Source organism: Aethalodelphis obliquidens, unplaced genomic scaffold (assembly GCF_003676395.1).
Source record: "Aethalodelphis obliquidens isolate GAN/ISIS:26980383/991018 unplaced genomic scaffold, ASM367639v1 scaffold31, whole genome shotgun sequence".
Lineage (NCBI taxonomy): Eukaryota > Metazoa > Chordata > Mammalia > Artiodactyla > Delphinidae > Aethalodelphis > Aethalodelphis obliquidens.
Window position 1 is genome coordinate 2,366,342 of NW_020837975.1, and position 27,880 is coordinate 2,394,221.

At 36.9% G+C, this 27,880-nt stretch overlaps 1 protein-coding gene across 2 annotated transcripts in view; it reads right to left on the reverse strand.

Annotated features, from left to right (window-relative positions):
• Positions 1 to 27,880, reverse strand: part of ZNF451 (zinc finger protein 451) — an 84,367-nt gene that overhangs the window by 43,689 nt on the left and 12,798 nt on the right. The window contains exons 4-6 of one of the 2 annotated variants that reach the window (XM_027126855.1): positions 12,465 to 12,590; positions 3,992 to 4,103; positions 404 to 554 (exon numbers count right to left, since the gene is read on the reverse strand). In XM_027126855.1, the coding sequence (XP_026982656.1) occupies positions 404 to 554; positions 3,992 to 4,103; positions 12,465 to 12,590 (389 nt within the window). Of the gene's footprint in view, positions 1 to 403; positions 555 to 3,991; positions 4,104 to 12,463; positions 12,591 to 27,880 lie in introns of those variants that run through there. The other variant, XR_003437136.1, reaches the window with a different exon arrangement.

Below are 27,880 nucleotides of genomic sequence, written 5' to 3' on the forward strand. Positions count from 1 at the left end.
TTTATTGTTAACTTTGGTACATTTGGTTTGCCTTTAGCATTTATTTTGTAATGCCATACTAGCTTTCTTTAGGCTAGCCCAAATATCTGTTAAGTGCTTTGTGTCTCTTCAAATTTACTAAATGCTGGATCTTCTAATGGACTGCATTTCTCTAAAACTGATCCAAATGCATATCAATGCAAAAAGTCTGGTCAGAATTTTATGAGACATATTAGGATTGAATATCACTAAAATAATCTGATTTCAAGCATTCTAGGAAGGCTAAGAAATGTACATTAGAAAAAATTATATCATAATAGCACAGAACAATGAGTTTGGAATATAAAGCTATAATCACAATGGCAGAGGTGCATCACGCTTTCATTTCATCTTCAGCATCCACTATTCTGAATATCACACTTACCTTTTCAAATGTCCTAAGAGAAGGTGCCCATTATCGAACTGCTTGTTACAGTGCATTATGGGACATGAAATTGGCTTCCCAGACACTCGTATTTGGCCTCCTCTTCGGAACGAACCTTTTGTTCCAGAATTAATTGTGCCTGTTTTGAGTCCTGCATCATTGGAATATAAATTCTTAAGTTTCTATTTCAGATACTTGTCCTTTGGACTGGTAATCAGAATCATGAAAAAACAATGAAAAACATGTGCAGCATCAACTGGGTGATCCTACTTGTAATTAGGTGTTTACAAACTTTCTTATAAAAGGTACAACAACCTACAAGTAAATAGCTATTTGGGACAAGGGAAGCCGTTAACATCCCCAAGTAACATTATCTGAGGAAAAAAACAGTTCCCTTAAGTTCAACAGCCAGGAAACATCAAAGATGGAATATATTAGAAAACCAGTTGCTCTACAGAACCCCTATTCCTGCCTCCCTTCTTTTCATTTATGCAAGTTGGCAAAGATTTTTTCTTCTAATTCTTATTTTCTCTTTTAACTATCTTAAACACATCGTAAGGTTTAGTTATATTATAGAGGATCTGGGTTCTATGAACATTATGTCAAACAATGCAACTGGGAGGGTGGGAAGGAGTGAAGAGGACAGAGAGACAAGGAGAATGCCTTAATTATCCCTTTATCCTGGTCCATTCTTCATCCCTTTTCTTTCTTTATAATCTTGGTCTTAACAGTCACATAACTTTCTAGACTTAGCCAAATTTTCTTCCCAGGCAAACTCCCAATACATGTTACACAATGAAAAATTTAGAGTTATGCTGTATAAACAAAGAATTGTAAAAACTGCCAGGAGGATTCTAATATATACTCTAGATAGTTTGGTTATTATCTTTTACTATTATTTCTTATAAATTGTTTCACTCAAATACCTTAAATATTTCATACAACAAAAAGCTGCGTATTTATCTTTATGGCAATTTCTACGAAGCCCCTAAGCATTTAACTAGAATAAATGTTATTCCTTTAACATCATCTAGTTAAGATCCCCAAATGGTTATATATGTTGAAAGTTTCCATGCTTTTCTGCTGTTAATGGGGGAAATGCCTCTATTAAATGCTGCCAAAATGCTTATAAATGTGTTCTACCAATAAACAACGACTAACATAGCATTAATCATATTAAAAGAGGCATTAACAACAATATACTTTTTTATCTTTAATTTTTTAATGCAGTCAGAATTATAATAATTTTTATTTCCTGTCCATCCACATTCCAGGTGTTGCCTATTAAAACCTTTATTTAGCCAAACAGAGGTTCTGGATAAAAATCAAAGTGGAGAAAACAAGCCAGAAAGAAAATAAGCTTTATCTATGGAAAGGCAAAATACAGAGATTTAAACAGCTCTTTCCCTTAAATAGTACAGTGTTGTTTTTAAATTACTAAGTAATCAAATGTGTGGAAACTGGCCTAACTATAAAAGTCTATAAAAGATGGATTTCCAGTTTGAGTAATTATAAAGTATTCAAACTACTTCTAATCAAAGAACTGAATTATAATGGTTGGATACTTTGGAACAGATTGAACAAGTCCCTTAATGCTATTGAGAAGCAGAATCTCACTTTTTATAATTGACGAGAACAATGCCATCTCTATTCTCCCCAGCTCTCCTCTCCTCAAAGATCTCAGCATTCTCTGAAGCCCATGTATGGAACGGCACCACACCAAGTATAGCCCAATGCTAAGGCAGCTGTGCTAGCAAAAGACCCCAGACTTCAGTGTTACGGAGTGGCAGGGACCAAGTAAAAAGATAAAACCATCACATAAAAAGAGCATAACTAAAGACCTTAACTCAAGGCACAAGCTTATCAGCCACCAATGAACCAGATGTCACCTGAAGTGATATACTGATACAATATCACATCTTGCAAAGAATCCTAAAGACACAGCTAAGTGACTCATTAGTTCCCAGAAATATATAAACAGATGCTCATGAATTCAATTTACAATGAATTAAAATATTCTGACAATCTGGAGGCCAGGGATTAGGCCTAAAGGGACATATTACTGGCCCAGCAATCATTCTAGACAAGACTTGTGTTAGATTCACATGAGATGAACGATTTTTACAAGAGATCTTGTAGATTGAGCCTTGTAGTTCTAGCCCATTTTCCTACCAAAATCACATAGGAATCTTCCCAAATCTACAGATGCCCTAGAATTATCTCTAGTGGTGAGGCCCAGATACGTGTATTTAAGACTCCCAGGTGATTCTGATGCAGCTAAGGACCATAATTTCTAAGTATTTTTTCTAAAGTAGGTCTGGAATGCCAAACAATTCTTTTCTTTAGTTGAATGACAGTCACATTTGGTACCCGAGTTCTAGGCTTCTTTTCTGTGTTCATATGCAAATCCTACAGCCCACTCTTGTATAATATTCAACCAACACTTATTGGACATCTCTATGCTGAGCCTTCTTTTTAGGCACTGACACTAAAACGGATTAATAAGCCTTAGTCTCTGTCCCCACGGAGCATATAAATCTGGTAAAATTATCAATGCAACATAACAGGGTAGAAACTATTTGAGAGAAATGAATAAAGCACTGTGGGATCAAAGACAGCTGAACAACCAAACTTATGCCGACTAAATAAACCTAGCAACCTCTAGTATTGAATGTTATCTGTAGGGCTAACCCCACAGGCAATTAAGAAGAAAAAAAGAGGAAAGGGTATTTAAAAAGGAGGATGGGGCAAGGTGGGAGTTTGCCAGGCACAAACACATTGGGAGATAAGAAGAAAATACAGTTTCAGGGAGTGGCCAGGTGTTAAAATATCTACAAATTATTGGAATTATTTTAAAAGTTGCAATTTGATTCTATTCAAAGAAAAGCCCTCTGAAAACTACAGAATAAGATACCTAGGTTCAAAGTTGAGCACTGCATACATAGATATTTCTAAGACTTTTTGTAATTAAACTTTCTGCTGGATTGAATCCACAGCTAAGGTTTCTGTGGATATCCCAAGCCTTTAAGGGCTCAGTGGGTCTTCTACAAGACAAGCTAGAAAAGTTGCCATGGTGGCTCTTAAAAATTCTACCAAATTATCTGGTAGGAGGAAAACACTGCACAGTGACTCTTCCAAGAATTTCAGGTCTGCAAAGAGTTAGCAATGAAGAAGCTACCCACTGCTTTTGATAAGCCTCCCACATGGACATTTCCTTAACAAAATATCTACACAGGCTGCACTGACAAATAAAAAAGTAAATGCTAATCCTTTCCATCTCAGCTTAAATTCCACTTCCTTAGAGAAGCCTGACCTCAAGTAACCTGTTACACGCCCTCCCATAGAGGGTAATAACTAGAAGACATATGAATGAATAAATGATCAGCTCAAGGATTACTTATACTCAAAATATACTTTTGCCAAAGTAGGAAGACAATTGGTAAAGTAGGTCTTCTGTTAAGTATTACTGAACTAAATTTCAATACTTTATGTACTTATTAGCAACTGAATAAAACAGACACAATGTTTTAAGGCTTTAGGGAAGCTTGGTAATCTTATGTTCCACTCTGATCTCTAAAGAATACCTACCTGGCATTTTTAACCATTGGTCCACACACAGTCTCGCTGCTTCTGTATCAGAATGTCCTCGAATAAATTCCAATTCTTGTAACCCATGAGCATGTTGAAAATCTACTTTTTCCTAAAGATATTAAGAAAAAACTCAATTAACCTATGGTTACTAATCCGGTTTCCTTAAGAAAATGATTTTGTCACAACAGCGATCAGAAAATATTGATTATCCTTTATTCCTGTAACTCCACACCTAGAACTCTATCTTAAAGAGGTAAGTCAAACCAAAGGTTCATGCTCTAAGATGTTGATCCCAATGTCATCTACATTTGCACAAAGTTTGCAACAAATTAATCTCCAACAATAGGGTACATTTAAGTAAATTATGGTGTGTACATTTCATGAAAGTCATTAGAAACACTAACAAAACTTTTTCATTGAAGCAGAAATATACTTTTGATATCAAGTGGGTCACCAAATAGTATTAAACAAATAAGGCCAAATATAAACAAAGATTATTTCAAGCTATATGTAACTCTATCTGCAGAGAGGGAAAAGGCAGAAAATAAATATGATGAACGTCAATGGCTATCTCTGGAATGGAAATATGAATGATTATTTTCATCTTTAACCTTTTATACATTTTCCTTCAAATTTTCCATATATAGTCTTAAGTATACAGAAGCCTATTAAATATTTGTTCAGTGAATAGTATAACAGCAGACACACATTAGTACTTAAAATGTGCCAGCATAAAGCATCTATTGCATCTAGATCAAAGGCTGGCAAACTTTTTCCATAAAAGACCACAGTGTAAATATTTTAGGCTTTGCAGCCCATACAGTCTCTTTTGCAACTACTCAACTCTGCTGCTGCAGCATGAAAGCAGCCATAGATAATATGTAAACAAATGGGCATGGCTATGTTCCAATAAAATTTTATTTATAAAAACAGGCAGTGGGCCAGTGCCAACCACTAAACTAGATGCTTTAGACTGTTACAGTCTCTAAATCTTTCTAGTTACGTTATTAATAAAGCTATTTGCATACTCTAATCATGCTGTATTTAACAAGTAACACTTATTAACCACTTACCACGTGCCAGGCATTGTCTAAAAGCATCTTAGATCTAATTCTCACAATAACTCTATGAGATTGGTACTATTATTGTTCCCATTTTATGATGGGAAAACTGAGGCACATGAAGGTCAAATAAATTGCACAAGGATAAATAACAATGCCAGGATTTAAACTCTCGTTCTCCAACCTGATTCTAGAATCCATTCACTTAACCAGTACAGTAAGTCCCCTACACACGAACCTTCAAGATGAGAGCTTTCAAAGATACGAATGTGTGTTTGCATGTCCAGTCAAGTAAGTTAGTTCACATGTCTGGCGTACATTGTCACATGTGTGCATACTCTACAACTGGTTGTGATTTTGTGTACTTTACTGTACAGTATTGTATAGAGTACGGTAGTACAGTATCTATATTTCAAGCCCAGGATCTCCTCCAGTCAGTAACTCTTCTTGCCTGTTCACTCGATGCCAGCCCCTGTATGCCAGCTGTTGTACTTTTCAAGGTGCTGTACTGTAAGATTTTAAATGTTTTCTTTATATTTTGTGTGTGTTTGTTTCTTACATATTATTTGTGTGAAAAGTATTATAAACCTATTACAGTACAGTACTATATAGCCGATTGTGTTAGTTGGGTATGTAGGCTAACTTTGTTGGACTAAAAAACAAATTGGACTTATGAACACGCTCTCAGAATGGAACTCATTAATAAGTAGGGGACTTACTGTACAACATACTGTGTCTCAAAAAGGTTGTTAAAAAGAAATCACAAATCCACAAATGCTGGATTTGCAAGAAATAGACCAGAATGTTGAATGACCTACTTATCACTATAACAGGATATTCTATCAGCAAGGGTAAGTAGGGGGACAGGGAGATTCAAGATTTTACTCTGAAAAAAATCTTCTACACAACTTTGTTCTAAGTATGGCCATAGAATACTAATTTTCCAAAGATGTTAATATGCATTATATACATTTTTTAAAATTCTCTGTAATCAAATTTAGAACCATTGGTTTCAAAACAGAGTTCAAAAGGTCCCTTCTGTGTAGGACTTCCAAAACTTTGAAGTGCTAACACACATGTGATTTTCCTTTCAGTGAATACACAGTATCCCAACTTGATAAGTCACCAAATTACTTTTTTGTTTCTCAAAGTGTATCCTATAGGATCAGTGCTCTGGATAACATGCCATGGGAAACAAATTTAGTTTATCCAAAGAAAGTAATATGGCAAGCCTCTGGTAGACTATAAAGACATTTTCTTACATACAAAATTAAACCATCTATCAGAAGAGTTCCCTACAAAAATCTTTAAAAAAAAAAACACCTTAAATTAAGTAAATATAATTGAGATTAAATATTACTATATGCCAGCCAATAGCCTACTTATTTTAAACTACTGTCAGTAATTAAAAATAAGCAGGCTTTTTAAAAAGAAAGTTCTCTGGCATTTCTTACAATAGAATTTGAACTCTGTGGCCATACATAGTCAATGCTCAAAAAACATTTGCTGGCTAAAATCACCCCCAAATTAGTCACCCTTTTCCTGTCACCCAGCTATTTCCACACACCTTAGGGGTACATCCCTTCAGGCAAGTCATCTTAACTCCTGGAATATCAACAAGCAAAGCTGGTAACTGATCAACTAGTCAAGCACAACACATTATCTCTGAAAGTGATTTATCCAGTGAAGATTTTAACAAATTTTCTTTAAAACCTTTCCATCACAAAAGATGGACAATCCACTTTAACTGTGAGACACCAACAATTCACAAAGGCCTAGAAGAGCTGGAAAACATTTTCTACCATATTTTTAGTCACAGTTAACACCTACTAAAATTCTGCAAGAATGAGTTTTACTTTAGTTTCATTATCTTCCTTTCGGGTAGTTTTGTTTTCTTATTGTTTTCTGTCATCTAGTTTTAAAAAACAAGTTATACATAAGGAGAATCAAATAAGAAAAAAAAAGTTAAACATTTCTTGCATTTTCTCAATCCGTGCCTCCATTCTATTTCCAAGATTCTGGATAATCTTTACTATCATTACACTGAGTTCTTTTTCAGGTAGGTTGCCTATTTCCTCTTCGGTTATTTGGTCTTGTAGGTTTTTACTTGCTCTTTAATGTGTGACACATGTTTTTTGTCATCTCTTTTTTTTTTTTTTTTTGATGGTGGGAGTGTGTTCCTGTCTTACTAGTTGTTTGGCCTGAGGCTTCCAGCACTGGAGTTTGCAGGCTGTTGGGTAGAGCTGGGTCTTCGTGCTGAGATGAGGAGCTCTGGGAGACCTCACTCTGATGAATATTCCCTGGGGTCTGAGGTCCTCTGTTAGCCCAGTAGTTCAGATTCAGAGGCCCAAAACCTATGGGATGCAGCAAAAGCAGTTCTACAAGGGAAATTATAGCAATTCAAGCTCACCTCAAGAAAGAAGAAAAATCTCAAACGATCTAACCCTACACCTAAAGCAACTAAAGAAAGAATGAAGAAAACCCAAAATCAGAAGGAAAGAAATCATGAAGATCAGAGCAGAAATAAATGAAATAGAAATGAAGAAAACAGTAGCAAAGAATAGCAAAACTAAAAGTTGGTTCTTTGAGAAGATAAACAAAATTGATAAAACTTTACCCAGACTCATCAAAAAAAAAAGGGGGGGGGGAGAACACAAATCAATAAAATTAGAAACAAAAGAGGAGAAATCACAACTGACACCGCAGAAATACAAAGGATTATAAGAGACTAGTACAAACAACTATATGCCAATAAAATGGACAACCATGAAAAATGGACAAATTCTTGGAAAGGTACAATTTTCCAAGATTGAACCAGGAAGAATTAGAAAATATAAACAGATCTATCACGAGGAATGAAATTGAAACTGTAATTAAAAATCTTCCAACAGGGCTTCCCTGGTGGCCCAGTGGTTGGGAGTCCGCCTGCCGATGCAGGGGACACGGGTTTGTGCCCCGGTCCGGGAAGATCCCACATGCCGCGGAGCCGCTGGGCTCGTGAGCCATGGCCGCTGAGCCTGTGCGTCCGGAGCCTGTGCTCCGCAACGGGAGAGGCCACAGCAGTGAGAGGCCCGCGTACCGCAAAAAAAAAATCTTCCAACAAACAAAGGTCCAGGACCAGATGGCTTCACAGGCAAATTCTATCAAATATTTAGCGAAGAGCTAACACCGATCCTTCTCAAACTCTTCCAAAAAACCGCAGAGGAACAAACACTCCCAAATTCGTTCTACGAGGCCACCATCACCCTGATACCAAAACCAAAGATGTCACAAAAAAAGAAAATTACAGACCAATATCACTGATGAACATAGATGCAAAAATCCCCAACAAAATACTACAAACAGAATCCAACAGCACATTAAAAGGATCATACACCATGATCAAGTAGGATTTATCCCAGGAATGCAAGGATTCATCGATATATGCAAATCAATCAATGTGATACACCATATTAACAAATTAAGGAATAAAAACCATATGATCATCTCAACAGATGCAGAAAAAGCTTCTGACAAAATTCAACACCCATTTATGATAAAAACTCTCCAGAAAATGGGCATAGAGGGAACCGACCCCAACATAATTAAGGCCATATATGACAAACCACAGCAAACATCATTCTCAATGGTGAAAAACTGAAAGCATTTCCACAAAGATCAGGAACAAGACAAGGATGTCCACTCTTGCCACTCTATTCAACATAGTTTTGGAATTCCTAGCCATGGCAATAAGAGAAGGAAAAGAAATAAAAGGAATACAAATTGGAAAAAAAGAAGTAAAACTGTCACTGTTTACAAATGACATGATACTATACATAGAAAATCCTAAAGATACCACCAGAAAATTACTAGAACTAATCAGTGAATTTGGTAAGGTTGCAGGATACAAAATTAATGCACAGAAATCTCTTGCATTACTATACGCTAACAAAAAATCAGAAAGAGAAATTAAGGAAACAATTCCATTTACCATAGCAACAAAAAGAATAAAATACCTAAGAATAAACTTACCTACGGAGGCAAAAGACCTATACTCAGAAAACTATAAAACACTGATGAAAGAAATCAAAGATGACATAAACAGATGAAGAAATATACCATGTTCTTGGACTGGAAGAATCAATATTGTGAAAATGACTAAACTACCCTTAGCAATCTACAGATTCAGTGCAATCCCAACTGGATTCAGTGCAAACTACCAATGGCATTCTTCACAGAATTAGAACAAAATATTTTACAATTCGTATGGAAACACAAAAGACCCCAAATAGCCAAAGCAATCTTGAGAAAGAAAAACAGGGCTAGAGGAATCAGGCTCCCTGACTTCAAACTATACTACAAAGCTACAGTAATCAAGACATTATGGTACTGGCAAAAAAATAGAAATACAGATCAATGGAACAGGATAGAAAGCCCAGAGATAAACTCATGCACAATATGGTCACCTAATTTATGACAAAGGAGGCAAGAACAATACAATGGCGAAAAGACAGCCTCTTCAATAACTGGGGCTGGGAAAACTGGACAGCTACATGTAAAAGAATGAAATTAGAACAATACCAAACACCATATACAAAAATAAACTCAAAATGGATTAAATACCTAAATGTAAGACCAGACACTATAAAACTCTTAGAGAAAAACATAGGAAAAACACTCTTTGACATAAACCACAGCAAGATCTTTTTTGACCCACCTCCTAGAGTAATGAAAATAAAAACAAAAATAAACAAATGGGACCTAATTAAACTTAAAAGCTTCTGCACAGCAAAGGAAACCAAAAACAAGATGAAAAGATAACCCTCAGAATGGGAGAAAATATTTGCAAATGAAGCAACGGACAAAGGATTAATCTCCAAAATATATAAACAGCTCATGCAGCTCAATATTAAAAAAGCAAACAACCCAATCAAAAAATGGGCAGAATACCTAAGTACACATTTCATCAAAGACATACAGATGGCAAAGAGGCACATGAATAGATGCTCAACATCACTAATTATTAGAGAAATGCAAATCAAAACTACAATGAGGTATCACCTCATAAGGGTCAGAACGGCCATCATCAAAAAATCTACAAACAATAAATGTTGGAGAGGGTGTGTAGAAAAGTGAACCCTTTTGCACTGTTGGTGGGAATGTAAATTTATACAGCCACTATGGAGAACAGCATGGAGGTTCTGTAAAAAAACTAAAAATAGAATTACCATATGACCCAGCAATCCCACTACTGGGCATATACCCTGAGAAAACCATAATTCAAAAAGACACAGGTACTCCAATGTTCATTGCAGCACTATTTACAATCGTCAGAACATGGAAACAACCTAAATGTCCAATGATAGATGAATGGATAAAGAAGTTGTGGTATGCATATATGATGGAATATTACTCAGCCATAAAAAGGAACAAAATTGGGTCATCTTTAGAGATGTGGATGGACCTAGAGTCTGTCATACAGAGTGAAGTAAGCCAGAAAGAGAAAAACAAATACCATATATTAACGCATATTACGTGGAATCTAAAAATGGTACAGAGGAACCTATTTTTAGGGCAGGAATAGAGATGTAGAGAACGGACTTGTGGACACAGTGAGGGGAACAGGAGGGTGGGACGAATTGAGAGATTAGGTTTGACATAAATATACTACCATGTGTAAAATACATAGCTAGTGGGAACCTGCTGTATAGCACAGGGAGCTCCCCTTGGTGCTCTGTAATGACCTAAATGGGTGGGTGGGAGGGAGGTCCGAGAGGGAGGGGAAACAGATATACACATAGCTGATTCACTTCATCGTACAGCAGAAATTAACACATTGTAAAGCAATTTTGCTCAAAAAAAAAAAAAAAAGATTTGATCATAATGAAACTAACACTGTAAATCAACTACACTCCAGTAAAAATTAAAAAAAAAAAAAATTGAATAGTGTCTCTACCAGGAAAGAAAGAATCCTTTTTTTTAAAAAAGTATCACTAATTTAGGCTTCCCTGGTGGTGCAGTGGTTAAGAATCCACCTGCCAATGCAGGGGACACAGGTTCAAGCCCTGGTCCAGGAGGATCACACATGACACGGAGCAACTAAGCCCATGCTCCACAACTACTGAGCCTGCGCTCTAGAGCCCGCAAGGCACAACTACTGAGCCCGTGTGCCACAACTACTGAAGCCTGTGCGCCTAGAACCTGTGTTCCGCAACAAGAGAAGCCACTGCAATGAGAAGCTCACGCACCGCAACGAAAGAGTAGACCCCACTCGCCACAACTAGAGAAAGCCCGTGTGCAGCAACGAAGACCCAAAGCAACCAAAAATAAAATAAATTTATAGAAAAAAAAAGTATCACTAATGTATTAAGCATTTTAAACATACAATTAGAATACTAAGCTCTAATTTAACTGGTATTACATTATAAAGTTAAAGTCCCCAAACAAAGCTACTTCTAAATTTAAAGAAGACTAATGTATTCTACATTAGATTAGGAGATACTAAAATAGAGGCAACAGAAATATATAAATTCCTTTATAATAAGCAATGGAACAAGGAATCAAAAACATACAAGGTAAAATTATGCCATGATTTCTACTTCCATTTTTAAACTCCCAGTAGGATTTTTTTTTACCCAACTTGCCAACATTCTACTCCTAACAGACATTTGGCAATATTGGGGAAGTTCTTTAAGGTAATTTCATTTGGTGCCTTCTAAAGCAAGTCAAGGGACTTCCCTGGCAGTCCAGTGGTTTAAGACTTCGCCTTCCAATGCAAGGGGTGCGGGTTCAATCCCTGATTGAGGAGCTAAGATCCTACATGCCTCGCGGCCAAAAAACCAAAACATAAAACGGAAGAAATATTATAACAAATTCAGTAAAGACTTTAAAAATGGTCCACATCAAAAAAAAAAATCTTAAAAAAAATAAATAAAGCAAGTCAAGGTTTTAAAACGTTTATATCATGCAAGAGTCTAAATTAGGTTTCATTTTCCACGTAGTAGCTCTTCTACCACACTAATTCAATAATCTGAAGGGAGAGGCTGAAGTGAAACTGGTCTGGCTGTACTTAGTAGAAAATAACCTTTCAACAGCTTCTATCTACAGAAGCCCTGATAAACTGTGATAAAGTAACTAGAAACCCTTAACTGCTCACCAGCTTAAGGAATCCCATGATTTTTAATTCCCAAAAATAAAGTCCACTTAATTCTATTTTTTCTTTTTTTGTCTGTATACATATATGAGCAGAATCCAACAAACAAAAACAAATGTAAAAGGCCGTCATGAACTACTACTAACTCAGTGAGCTATGCAGACTTCATGCTGAACTTGGATCCAATTATACATTTTTTGATTATACAAGAACCTCTTTAACTTTCTTATAAACAACTCTATAATCTGGTAAAATATCAGTTAAAACAGCCACATACCCTGAATGCTCTATTCTTCTCTTCTTTCTGCTGTTTCTCCACTTCAACATGGCGGGCTAGACGAGCCAGAGTCAAGGCGACTTTATCCTTCTGATGGTCAATATGGTCTTTACGCTTAACGTTATCCTATAATTGAAAAAACAAGTTTCATTCCTTCTAGTTAACAAAATTAGCTTTGGAATAACACAGATCCACTTACCAAAGAGTTACTGTACTAAAGAAGTATGGACACCAATGGGGGAAAGAGGCTGGGGGGGTGTGATGAATTGGGAGATTGGGACTGACATATATACACTAATATGTATAAAATGGATAACTAATAAGAACCTGCTGTATAAAAAAATAAATAAAATAAAATTCAAAAAGAAGAACTATTTACTTTTTTAATTTTTATTTTATATTAGAGTATAGTTGATTTACAATGTTGTGTTAGTTTCAGGTGTACAACAAAGTGGTTCATTTATATTGATACATATATCCATTCTTTTTCAGATTATTTTCCCCCACAGGTTATTACAGTATACTGAGTACAGTTCCCTGTGCTATACAATGGGTCCTTGTTGATTAAGGAACTAATTACTTTTATCATTATCAAATTTCTAAGAACCTGTTTTGTTTATGTTTTAAAATTGTGGTATTTTGTAGGACAGCCAGTCACCCACCAGCATCTTTGTTTTTCAAAAAGTTACATAACCTATTAATCATCCTTATTTACTTTATGATCATCTGGATATTGAAAAGTTTGGCATTGCTTTGCTCTGAGCCCATAAGGTAATGCCAAGCCATTGGTCCACCCCCTAAAAGTCTAATAGCACCAACCCCCTTGGTTCTGGCTTTTCAGCAATTCCTAGACAGTATTTATGTAAGAAAAATTATTGATTAAAAAGAATACCTCTAACTTCTGTTCTCTGGCTCAACATGTAAAGAATGAACTTAGAAGTCACCACTCCATCCTAACAAGTTAAAAGCTTGAAACAAACTGTAAAATTAACAGCCTCTCTTAGATCCACCATAGAAGTGAGGTCACAGTGTAAGTGACTGATGCAAAAATGGGAGAGACAGAGGGGCAGATACAGAGAATCACAACTGAGTGGAGCAGAAACCCAGGGTGGAAACCTCAGCAGGACCAGTGCTGGGGAGGAAAACCTGAACTGTAACTGACCAAGTGCTGGAAGCTCAGTGTTGTCAAGTATTAACAAGACTTAAACTCCAGGGGGACCCAGTCAAGGAAGGGGACCTTACTCTTTTTGTGAGTTTACCTTCAAAAGCTCTACCAGGTTCTCACAGTGACGACTGGAGAAAAATCCCACCTTGTTTCCAGCAGGGGGAGAAGAAAAGTAAGCATTTCAAAATATGTCAGAGTGTTCTGTCCTTAACGATGCCTGGTCTCAAGAGAAACTACTTCAAGAGAGCCTGACCGACCTGGGAGACGGGAATTAGGCCATTTCAGGCCACTGCAGCCACCCTCCCAGGTGAGGGGAAGGCCTGAGAAGCACCACCGGGTTCCCAGTCCAGGCGCACAGGCTCTCCAAGGCTGAGACCAGGCACACAGAGCACCACCACTCCCCCAGCCTTACCACTCATCACTAAAGGCCTGTTTACCAAAGTTCCCTTGACCCACGACAGCATGCCCAACTTTCAACAAGAAAATTACAAGGATACCAAAGGGCAAAAAACACAGTTTGAAGAGTCAGAGTGAGCAAAGAATGGTAGACCTGGCAAAGATGTTGGAATTATCAGACCAGGAATTTAAAACCACCATGATCACTATGCTGAGGGCACTGATGGAAAAAATAGACAACCTGTAAGAACAGATGTGTAATGTAAGAGAGATGGAAATCCTGAGAACCAGAAAGAAATCAGAGATCAAAAACACCACAACAGAAATGAACAGTGCCTTTCATGGCTCACCAGCAGACTGCACACCACCAAGGAAAGAATCTGCGTGCCTGAGAATATGTCAACAGAAACTTCCAAAACTGGAAGACAAAGAGAAAAAAGACTGAAAAAAAAAAAAAACCCAGAATATCCAAAAACTGTTACAAAAGATGTATGCATAATGGGAATACCAGGGGAAGAAAGAGAGAAAGGAACAGAGGAACTATTTGACGCAATAACGACCAATAATTTCCCCAAATTAATGTCAGACACCAAACCACAAATCAAGGAAGAAATAAAACCCTCTTTCTTTGCAGAAGAAATGCTCTTCCTAAGAAAAACAACATGCAAATAAACCACACAGTAGTTAGGAGTGAAGTAACCTGTGTTATGAGATATTTATAACAGCTTTATTCATAAACTTTATTTGTAACAGCTTTATTCATAAGCAACAAAGCACCTTTAGTAGGTTAATGGATAAACTGTATACATCCAGATGATGGAATATTATTCAGTGCTAAAAAGAAATGAGCTACCAAGCCATGAAAAGACATGGAGGAATACCTAAATACATATTACTAGATGAAAGTAGCCAATCTGAAAAGGTTATTTACTGTATGGTTCCAACTATATGGCATCCTGGAAAAGGCAAAACTATGGTGACAGTAAAAAAAAGATCAGTGGTTGCCAGGGGTTAGGGGAGAGGGAGGGATGAATTGGCAGGGTACAGAGGATTTCTAGGGTAGGAAATCTATTCTATATGACACTATAAAGGTAGATACCTTATTACATTTGTCCAAACCCATAGAATGTACAGCACCAAGAGTGAACCCGAATGCAAACTACAGACTTTGGGTAATAACGTGTCACCATAGGCTCACTGATTATTCCAAATGTACTACTATGTTGGGGGAAGTTGATAATGGGGGAAGCTTTATTGAGGGGTGGGGAGGTATATGGGAGATCTCTTCCTCTTTTTTTTTTTTTTTTGCTGTGAACCTAAAACTTTTCTAAAACATAAACTCTATTAAAAATGTTTTTCTAGGGCTTCCCTGGTGGCACAGTGGTTGAGAATCTGCCTGCCAATGCAGGGGACACGGGTTCAAGCCCTGGTCTGGGAAGATCCCACATGCCACGGAGCAACTGGGCCCGTGAGGCACAATTACTGAGCCTGCGCGTCTGGAGCCTGTGCTCCGCAACAAGAGAGGCCGCGATAGTGAGAGGCCCGCGCACCGCAATGAAGAGTGGCCCCCGCTTGCCACAACTAGAGAAAGCCCTCGCACAGAAACTAAGACCCAACACAGCCATAAATAAATAAATAAATAAATAAATAAATTTAAATCATATGGGCTTCTATTAAAAAAAAAATGTTTTTCTAGGGACTTCCCTGGTGGTCTAGTGGGTAAGACTCCACGCTTTCAATGCAGGGGCCCAGGGTTTGATCCCTGGTCGGGGAACTAGATCCCACGTGCGGCAACTAAGAGTCTGCATGCCATAACGAAGATCCCGCATGTCACAACTAAGACCTGGCACAGCATGCATAAATAAATAAATAAATAAATATTAAATAAATATAAATAAATTTTTTTAATGTTATTCTACCAGAAAGATTGGGTTACTAACGAAAATATCCCTTTTTAGGCAGATCAATCATATATGTACAACCCAAATTTTATCTAAATTGGGACATAGTTGCATCAACCAAATCAAACAGCAGGTGTGATTTTCCAAGTACACAGAAGTTCCACTGAAGTGAGCATATGTAACAAGGCCGAGGTGGTATTTTTAGTACAAGGCTACATCATTGCAGTAAAGAATGTTCACAGGATCACTTTGGGTAGAAGTAGTCCCAAACTAACTTTCTGACCACTTGGCCAGCCTATACCACTGCACCAGGTAGCAGGTGGCATCTTACCAACTTCAAAATGTCCTTTTACAAGTCATAGGACAATGCAGCTTACTAAAAATGATAGTCATAAAAATTTATTTATCTGAGCTCTGATCCTGAGATAAGTTTATCTCTGTCTTAAAAGCAAATGAAATTTACTCTTTGGGAAGATAAAAAATTAATCTCTTTAAAATGTGGGTACTACCTTGAGAAGAAAATGTAGCGGAGCACAGGCTCCGGATGCGCAGGCTCAGCGGCCATGGCTCACGGGCCTAGCCGCTCCGCGGCATGTGGGATCTTCCCAGACCGGGGCACGAACCCATGTCCCCTGCATCGGCAGGTGGACTCTCAACCACTGCGCCACCAGGGAAGCCCTAAAAGAATTTTTAATTTAAGGAAGTTAACAGTATTTAAACATGGACCAATAGTGTGTTAGTTTTCCTGACAGAGATGACATTTTATTTAAGTTTTAAACGCTAGCAAAAGTCATGCTTGGAAGGTCAGGTAAACCAAGGTCATGTTAACACATGAGGTAGACAAGGTGCAAATTAGGATTTACTGACAAAATATGTTGTTGTGTCACAACAATGTGAATATTCTGGAGACAGGAAGAAGGCCATGTTTTGGGTTGATTAAGGTTAATTAACGTAATTAAGGTAATCCTAATCCAGGAAGAGTTACCTTGAATTGATGGTTCCACTATCATTTTACGTTTTCCCAAACCACGACAAAATAACCATTTTGAATTACTTCCCAAGTTATACTCATTCAGGAAAACTTTACATAATATTTATTCTTCTTAAGGTTTACATTAAAGCACAAGTAATGATCCTCTGATTTACACTGTAAATTATAAACTCTGGATGCAAAGCTAAATGAAAACTAATGCCAGAAATACAGCAATTATATATCCTACAGGAAAAATTTTTAGTAATCCACTAGTGAAAATATAAGTATGCTCCTAAAACTTTACCCCCTTCAAGCTATATACATATGCTAGGAAGATAAATTATTTAGCCCTTTAATCAACATTTAAACTTTTGTTTGGATCTCTTCAACTTCATTCTAAAATTAATCTCTAGCCCTAGAACTTTACCTTTTAAAGGTCAAGTAAGTATAACCTGTTGGTATTATTGTTAAAATTATTTTTCTTATATTTAGCTATCAGTAGCCTGTTGTCTTTTATTTAACTATATGGTTATGTCAAAACAGGATTACTTATGTTATTTCTAATTAATTCTGCTGATCTGTTTGTTAACTTTCATGACTTTGAAGGGCTCAAAAGACCTTATGGCCCTGATGCTTTCTGAAAACAAAAGGCATTCAGAATTGTGTTTGGTCTCCTTCTCCTTCCCCTCTAAGGTGGGTTAGTTTCCAGGAAAAAAAAGAAAAAAAAGAACTCTGGCTACCTACACTGAAAGCAGAAAAGCAGATCTGAGAGACAATCTGTTGTGAGTAGATGAAAAGAAATGGTAGCTAGAGAAAGGAAGAACTTCAGCTTTGAAATCTTTGCCATTTAAAAATGACAAAATGGAAGTACTTTAAGCAAGAATGTGTTAAAGAGGAAAGAAATTAAGCATGTGCAGCAGGGTGATATTCATTTGATATTTTTCCATCACAGACTTGGGTTTGGGAATCAAGGTTGCTGGTTAAAGCCAGGCATGAGTAATAGGTTATCTATGAACACTCACTCTCTCCAGAAAGCCAAGTCCCTGGGATTTCCATTGTTAGTGATCCAAAATGAGGGCTGGCCTCAGATCTCACTGAATTATATTCTTCTGTGGTTCTGGAAGAACATATCGGCATTGGAAAAACAGAGGGATCATTGATATTAAAATGCATGTTAGCGATTTAACCCATTAGGTCACAGAAGGCCTTATTTTGCACAGAAGTTTAACTGGTAATTCAAAGAATCAATATGTTCAGAAATAGGTTTTAACTGATCAGAACATGGGGGAAAAACTTACTGCAGGCCACCTTGTTACTCACCCAACTGCAGAACCAAAGCTACAGTACTGTCAGAATATGGGCAGAAAGTGAACTGATTTCAGGCTACATGAAAATGTCTTAAATGTTTCCTGTAGAACTAAGATGAAAAGGGGCCAATGTATCTTTCAGTTTGCGAATTTCCACCATTCCCTTAGTGCCACAATGCTGAATTGTAATTTAATGTGAAATCACAAAATTCCAGGACTCTTCTTAGGCTATATTTGCCAATCTCCCCCAAAGCCTATAGTCTAAAGAAGCTTTTAGGCCCTTGGAGTTTTTCTAAGGGAGGTCAGGCTTTCAGATATGTAACTTCTCAAACTAGAAATGGAATTGGCTCCCAATGGTAAGAATAATGGGCTCTCAGTTTCATTTAGAATGTTAGCAGCTACAGATCTTCAGTCATCCTTCTTGAAGCACTTGTTGTGATTACCCTGGATTAACTTCTATATTAAATACTACTAAAGAGTAATATTAAAGAGTCCACAATGATAGCAAATGACCAGCAAGAAAGTGTATCTGCTCAGTTATCTGGGGGGAGAAGCATAGGAAAGGAAAGTCCTAAGAAATATATTGGGGAGGGGAGAGTCTCTATTTGCCTCTCTCTCTCTCTCTCTGTCTCTCTCCCCCCCCCCCCATATATATAAATTATTTTGGCCGTGCCACATGGCATGCAGGATCTTAGTTCCCTGACCAGAGATCAAACCCGCACCCCCTGCAGTGGTAGCGTGGAGTCTTAACCACTGGACTACCAGGGAAGTCCCTATCTGCCAATATTTTAGATCACTTCTCTGAGTTAGTTTTTCTTCCATACCCACCCGCTCCCATTGGGGAAGTTTGTGGGGTCCTAACAATTAAGGAGAAAGCTGTAAAGCCAGAAAAGGTTAAAGAGCAGATTCTAGTTCAGTCCCTATGAAATTTTTTTTAACTAAAATGATGGTTTTAAAAAATGGGAAGCAGAGGTATGATTCCAATGACATAGTCCAACATACCAAAATCCGTGGGTGATCAGGAGTTGGAAGGTTACAAAATGAGGGCCACACTGGGTACAGGAAGGAAAGCTGTTCCAGAACCTCAGAAGCCAGGTTAATATGGCCTTTCCCTGCAACCCTGTCTATGCTCACCCCTGGACACTACGAAATTCTTATATACAAAGCAAATTTGGGTTGTGTCCTAGAAATGACAGCAGATTAAGGATACTGGTTATATCTGAGTGCACATATCCATGAAAGCTAAGCATATTTAGGAGAAAATAAGCAAGAATTCTTCTGTTTTAGAGGACAATGTTTATCTTTTAATGGAGCTTGGCAGTCACAGCAAAAATTCCAAGTCCAGAAATAGATAACCTGGGCGGGAAGGGAAGAGGGCTTTCTTCTGATATCTAATCTGTAATAGTGGGATTCAGTGGGTCTCTATAATTGGGGAGGGGACAGGGGAGGAAGGAAAGCCTGATATAGAATTCCCTTATTTTGTCAAGTAAGGGTATTTTTAAAAAAGGAACTAATATCAATGGTCAGCATTGTGACTTTTCATTTCATAAGAATGAAGACACAAACTTGAGCTAATACTTCAAAATTTCCCTCAGTAGTCTCATTATTGAATAAACTCAACCTTGTGAAAACTAGTTGCACTGTCCTGATTTTTCTCTTTTTGCTACAAATAACCACTTCAAACTTGAAATCAGTTCAAGTGAACGTGAAAACGGTTCTGGCCATGGACTCACAATCTTGCTCATAAAAGATCATCAGGAATAATGTCCAATGAAAATTCTACTATTTAGGCAAAAATTTTACCAAAGCAATTAATACTTTCATATACTAATCAAGTTTAATGAGCTAACAAAGATTTCCTGGAAACTATTAAAATTTCTAACATTGCTATGGAACTGTGACCTGCTATGTGAACCATAAAATAAATGCATACCAAATCTTTAAATAAGCAAATTAATGACACAGCACAAAATCCCACTTGTCAATGAAGCTATAACGTATATATTTCAATGTCTTTTTTCCACATCATTTGTATTTGTTTTTAAGTGAAAATGATCCCATTTTTTGTAAAAATATTTAGAAGAAACCAAATCTAGAAGGCTATAAATCAAAATGTTAACAGTAGTTATTTCTGTCTAGAGGGTTTCTTTTTCCTTTTTAAATCTCTATTTTCTAATATTTCTGCATTAGAATATGCTATAAAATTGTTAAGAAAATTTTAATTACTAATGAACAAGACTGTATAAAGACAAAAAGTCTCGAGGATCTCAATCTTTTGTTTGGAAATGTAATGAATTTGGCTTAATCACTACTTTTTGCCTTTTAAAAATATAAGTTTAACATGTATCCTTCATAAACGCAAATGGAAATTTTGTCTCTAAAAGGAACATAATGTTGTATATAACTTTTTCCCTCCAGGTTTCTTTCTGTATCTAGAAGTGCAATGACTGGATTACATTATTGCCTAAACATAACAGAAACAGGTATTAATCAAGAATTAGGGCAAGCCATTTTCAGTTCAACAGGCTGAACAGAATTCCTGAAACAACTGCTTTACTTCATACAAACTCCAGTTTCAAAGCCTATTTCTCATTGCCCATCCCTTCAAAGCTTGGGTCTCTAGTTTGGTCTTAGAGGTTTACACTCCCAGAATAAGTTCTGTTTACCAGAATCTCCTTGTACCCAACTTATAACTGAAACCACACCCCAAATAACATTTTGAAAAGCAACAATTTTTCTCAAGAATTTTATATTCAAATACAGATAGAACATAAGAGATAAACCCAGCAAAGCTATACAATATTTATTTACCATCTCCAGCAGCAAAGCTTTAAAACCAGGAAACAACCCTTTTGTACAAAGCAATCTCCTTCCCACCCCCAAACTGGTTACTGTTTACAAATACAAAGTACATGGAACATATGCCTTATAGGAACAAATTTTAAAACATACATATAGATATACACCATTCTGTAAAGTACTACTCAGTGAAGAAGGTTCGTACCACCAAACCTCTTCAATAAGATTCTTCCTACAATGTCTTTTGGGTTAATTACCAATATCTATATTTGTAAAATTCTCCTCCTAGGCAGAATGATTTTGATTCTCTTTAGACACAGGACCCCCCCCCCAACCCCTCAAAAAACAACCTTGGAACTTAGGAGAATTTTTTAGTATCTCCTACAATGAAGCTGTGACAAAACAAAAGGGAGTTACAATGTTTCAACCCTTAGTGCCACTGCTCTACCTCTGGCACAGTAAGAAAAGAAAGAATTGTGGAGAGAGATAAGAAAAGGTGAAAGTAGCAACCAGAGCAAGGAAAGAAACTCAAAGCAGAGAAAAAACAAAAAGGAAGTTGACAAAACGTGCTCTAGGTGCTGCTGGAGATGCCACTGGCACAAGGTTCACAGGCCCTGTGCAACACATCTCCAATCTCCTAAAAAGCAACATTTTTTAAAGAAATACCTTCATCTTCTCCAAGTCCACGCTCAAATTATCTGTAAGCCAATGCACAGGGAAACAAGCCACACTGAGCTGCAGTGAGGAACATGGCCCACAGGTGGTCCTGCAGTGTGCACCTGCCCACCATGATGGAATGCCCCTCCCTCTTCAGCAGCAGCATCCTGTTCATCACCAAATCTGTTCTCCCACAGGGCCCCAGTTTGTTGTCACTGCTGGAGCCGTCCCTGGGGCTAGAGGTGTACTGATGGAGAGCTTTCCTTTGGCTCAGTTCAAGGAAAAAAAGGAACTGCCTAGATGTCCATAGTGGACAAAGAAACTTCTAGACAGACTACTTCTACGACCTTACAAGTAATGGCTACGTATCTTAGTACACTTGGAATAGGCAGGAACCAATACATTCTCATGTACATTTATCCTTTCTTCAACCTGATCTCCTCCAATTGCGCCCATAGTGGCTGTTCCTTACAATTCTGAAAAACCAGATACACGATGTTCCCCACACTCATGCACACACTGATTCCTTCACCTGAATGTCTGGCTCCTGTTTCTCCACTAGCCCAATCCCGTTCCAATCCCGTTCCAAACCACAGCTCAAGCATCTGGTAAGAAAAGTTTTCCTGGACCACTTCAGATGGCCCTCTCTTTTGTTCCAACCTCATCATAGGCATTCCTCTAAATAGAACAATTACACTGTGTTGGTATTTCTTTCTCAAGAGAATATACCATCTCTTATTAACTCCCAGTATCCACAGACCTTCCTCAGGGCCTGCTTGCACATAGCAGGTACTGATTGTTTCCATCAGAGACACAAAATGACAAAATACCATCCATCAAAAATTGTATACACATACCTATACATTCTAGCTCTTCATTCTACATTATTTTTAATTTTTTTCTTATTGTTTATTATGAGCATTTCTTAGCTTGCACTTAAGAGACTATTTTATTTTAAATACATCTTTCAATGACTTAATCCATTGTTGGGCTTGTATTATACGTAGCTTAATGGTTCAGCCTTAAAAAAAACTGTAAACAAGGGGAACATGACATGATGACATGAAATGAACTATTATATACTATTAAATACATCTTAAGGTATATTTGTATTTATATCCAATACCATCCCACAGTTATGAGAAATCTACAAATGTGGGTAGAAACAGCATAACCACTATAGAAAGGAAATTTGTATCAGGCTTTCAAGTTCCAGGCATTACTACCTCATTTGAGAGTAGGAAAACTTAGTCTCAGAGAATAAGTGACTTGTTAATACTCAGATTAAGATCTCTGGAATTCAAATACCATGTGCTTAGCATTCTACCTTCCTTTCATTAAGCCATTATCCTCAAGACATCAGTTAAAAAAAAATTTAAGTGTATATCTGAAACAAAAAGCGTATAACGAACAAAAGAGGTACAACAAAGAAAAACACAAGCATCAAGAACTATGACTGAAATGATCAGTGCTGAAAATGAATGGGACACAAATAAGAAATCCATGAAACAGAAGCCAACGACAACATATCCAGAAATCATCTCAGTCCAGCACAGTGAAAACTCAATGTGAGAATGAAGGTTAGGGTTTCTGATTGGACAAGTGAAATAACCAGGAATTAGTTAATAAAGACATCAAGTAATAAGGGATAAGAGTACGGCCATAAACACAAAATCCAGGGAAGGGTAGTTATTTGACAAATTACCTTCTCAGAGAGGTTAAGATTTGAGTGGCGTCTTGAAAGACAAAAGAAGGCCACTGAGTACACATTGAATTGAAACTTGGAGGAACAGTGTATATTCAAAGCTCACCACTTGAGCAAATTGTTTAATATAAGTTCCATTTCCTTATCTGCAAAATAAGAGTGCATTTCTGCCTCAAGAGTCCCTTGCAACCAACAGACAGCCTGGTACGTATACGTTCTATCAATAGAGGCTCTCTCCTCTAATCCTTCCCAGGTAGGAAGATGCCAATTAGACCCAATACTATCAAAGAGCTTCCAACATCTGTCAAAATATATTTCTGTCAAAAGCAAAAGAAAACAGGAGCTGTTATAAACCATTAGGCAAAGGCCAACACGCATTCGAACCTGTGTTAAGAATCTAAATGAAACTAATTACAATTGTTCTCCCTAAGGCAGAAAGGAATGGGCTGCACACCTAAAAGCAGAAAGTTTAATGTAATTAAATGTTTTTTAAAATGGAACTGAAAATTTTAAACTATGTTTAGTGACTTGGAAAATATCTTTTTCCCCTATCATCCACATCACTGTTGCCTCACTAAATAAAAGCAGTATAGATAGAAGGACCACAAACATAATTATTTAGCACATCACTACACTGTAAGTCAAGGCAATGTGAAACACAGCCATAACATAAAACCAGGAGTTAACAAGAGGTCTAACTGTAGCCCTTAAAATTGAATGCTGTGATACAGCCACTTTTATGGGTAATGAAAGAAAACAGAAAGCACAGGATAGCTCATGGGGAAAAAAAAGCATATGAAAGTTAGTCTTACAAAGGGACTACTAACAGAACCCACAAGATAACATTTGAACCATTTAAGGTCAAAGAATTTCTTTTAATATTACCAGATATAAAGGATCTGCTTTCACTTCTACCAAGGAATACACTACTCAGGAATATTAGAAAACGCAATACAACTTGAGAGATCTCCGAAGTCCTAAAAGAAACTACAGACAACCTGAGAAGTTTTATTGAATTGACAAGGCATCAGAAAATCCAACAGACCATTTGAAATAGACAGTTACCTCAACAAAACCAGTAAAGTTTTTATGCCCTAGAAAAAAACCTGATTAATGTTAAAGATACAGTGTATGTCAGGGCTGTACTATAAATTCATGATGATGAACTTAAAATTTTTATTAGAGAGAAAAAAATGCAATTGACCACAAACTACATGTAATAATACATTTGCACAAAGACTATACAGAAATGAGAAAATACTACCACCAGTAAACAAGAAGGCATTAAAAACTGATGAAAGTTCAATAGCCAAATACTGTTAGACCGGACTGGCTATTTTTTTTTAAAAAGGAAATTTTTAAGAGAAAACTAGAAAATCTCTTACAATAATGCTGAAGGCATTGTATTTAAACATAAAAAGCCACATCAAAATCCTGGCTAGTATAGACTGGTAGAATAAAAAATATAATCTCCATCAAAGAGATTAAGGAAGATCAGACATCCTTTTAGAAAGGGGTTTTACATAAAGGGGAAGAAAAGACCCAATACAAAGAATGAAATAACTGAGATGCTAACAACAAAAGGACATGGTTGGCCTGTGATCACTTCCAGATATATCCACGGGAAGCAAACCTAATTTTGAGTAGTATCTCAATGGTACCAAACACTACTATAAAAAAGGTTTCATTCTTATAAAGTCAAGCAAATGAAAAGACAAAGTAGTACAAAGATATCATCCCACTAATCAATACAAGAAAAAAAGATTTAATAAAACAATATTCTCATCATTCATCCAGGAAAAGACATTCCATAACATATTTTAATGGCTTACAAAACTTGTTATATCTGGATAAATAACTGAAAGATTTGCATTCAATGCAGTCATCATCAGCTTACTGACGACTTCCACCTGTTTATTTTCTTAAGTGAAAAATGAAGACCTGATTGGGGTAAACACTAATGAAAAACTATATAGAATAGGTCCAGCCAACTAAATGACAAGAAGGAGATGCATACAGATCTGACAGTCAATTACTGGACTAGCCACTAAGTAAGAACGGTAAATTTCAAAAGACAATGGAACCTGAACAGTGCAAGTCTGGGCAAAACATGCCTCACATTAAAAAAAAATAAAAAAAAGTTTTCAGTTATTGCAGTCTTTATTTCTACAAAGATCTAATCCATAATTTCTAACCTTTACCAGAATCCCAATAAAGTATGTCCTCAAGAATACTGAATGTGGCATTTAACTCTGTTCATCCATGTCATTTAACTCTGTATCCAAGTTTACAGCTAGAAGGGATTCTGGATTGCGTCGATTCCAACCTCCTTGTTCACGGTACCTGAGAGGTTATCCTGGATGGAGCAGGCCTTAAGGACATTATCAATCAGGTCACTTAGGTATCATTCAGTAAATTATTAGTATAATAGTAATGTAATATACTAAACAGTACCCAAGGAGCCTGAGTTTATGCTCCCCTCAAAATGACATTTTGAGGGCTAGGTAAATAAATGGAATTATACTGATAAAGAAGCTGCCACACAGTAAATAATAATAATAATAACAATAATGTTTAAATGCAATTACACTGATAAGCTGTCACACAGTCTTAAAAAAAAAGATAAAGTGTCAACAAATGTACTCATTTTCCTAATGTCCTTGTTACGTATTACCGAGTAAACACACCCACTTATCAAATTGAAGTTGTGTTACCATGGCTAAGAACAAGGTTAGACATGAGACAAATGGTTCAATCAGAAACCTAGAACCTAGATATAGAAAACAAAGCTGCCTCAATGCCCAGAAAACTGAGCCAATCACTAAAAACTAAAATAACTACTGTGAAGTTATTTAAATAAAGGGGGAGGGACATACTCTATAACCTTCTGAAATGGATCAATAGTGCTGTAATGAAAACAAAGTAACATTCAGAAGGAGAGTACATTTAGATAGTGCAATTGTACAGAAGACGAATAAACTACAAGATAAAAAAATCACTGTACAGAATTTACATAAATATCACCAGCAACATATGCAACACATTAAAATGTTAAGTTTTAAACAATAGTGTGAAATTTAAAAAGGCACTTCATATAACAATGAATAGAAACAGCATTTCTGTGTACACACAGTAACCATGAGAAATCATATCATTTCCACATACATTTTATGTCTAGTCAAACTATAACATTTTAAAGAAAAAGGATCATTAGACGCATCCCTTTCAAGAACACCAAATCACTCAACTTGCGATGACTGCTAGGCCTCCTAGAAGACCTAGAGCTGTTCAAACATCAGAGGCTGGCCTGATGGAGAATCTTGTTGAAGGCTCTGCAAATGGCAGACATGATGTGAAAACTTGTTATCTAATTATGAATTCCATACACTACTATGGTTGTCTATTAGGGCTGTTTCCCTACACCAAATCCCTGTTTTTAGTTTTATAACACCATCATCATTCAAGTATGCCAGAGAAAGACTTTAAACTAATCTTAAAAAACAGGTTAAGAATATTGTTTCTTCTGCAGTCAAGCACCCAATCTACAGCTAAACCTGCTCCCACACTTCGGTGTTCTGCCCCATCCCCACGCAAATGCCGAACCCCTTCAGAAGTTAGCCACCTGACCACCAGTTCCATGATATCTCAATACCTTTTTATTTTCAGGAAAGATCTCTGGAGATGCTTGGGCATATCAATCAGAGAGTGGCAAAGCAATGCTACTTGTTGCTACGGAGCAACATAACACAAAATGAAGATAGCAGCAATGCTGCTCTACAAACATTGAGAACAGTTAACACTACTCCACTATACACTTAAAAATGGTTATGATGGTAAATTTTATGTTTTGTCTTTTTTTAAGCACAATTAAATATAAAAAAATTAAAAAGAGCAGGTTAGGTAGAAATGCCAGAGCAGTTTCAGAGAACTAGGTCTTCAAGCAACATAATTTTGGTTTGAATTTTGGAAAATAAGAGTATCTCAAAAATCATCAAGTTGGTGACACAGTATGCAATTCAGGGAAGGGACGGGGAGAAATGGAAAAGTGGGAGCAGTGCGAAGTAGCCTCAGACAACTGGGAACATCTATGTGCAGCCGTACAGAAAAGTGTCAAGATCTCTCTCTCCAGCAAGTTTCCCACGACTAGTCCTTTCACAGAAGAAAACTACGGTGCTACAGCAAGGGCACATGAGACTGCTGAACTGGTAGAGTACACGTCGTGAACTATAAAAATCTTCGTATGACTTCTTAGGCCCTTGTTTCTTTTTAGACAGTATCAGTGCTCTTCTAGTGTTCAATTTGAAAGAATTTTTAGAGCACTGGCATGGACCTAAAACAGAAGTAAAACTTTGTGAAAAGTATAGAAAAATTAAAGGTAAATGTTAACTCTAGATATGACTTGACCAAATGTGCCAAGAGGAGACTCTATCAAGACTGCAGCTTAAGCTTCATCTACAAATAGGACAAACAGAATCAATACAGTACCCTGAAACTATCTGACAAAATAAAATAA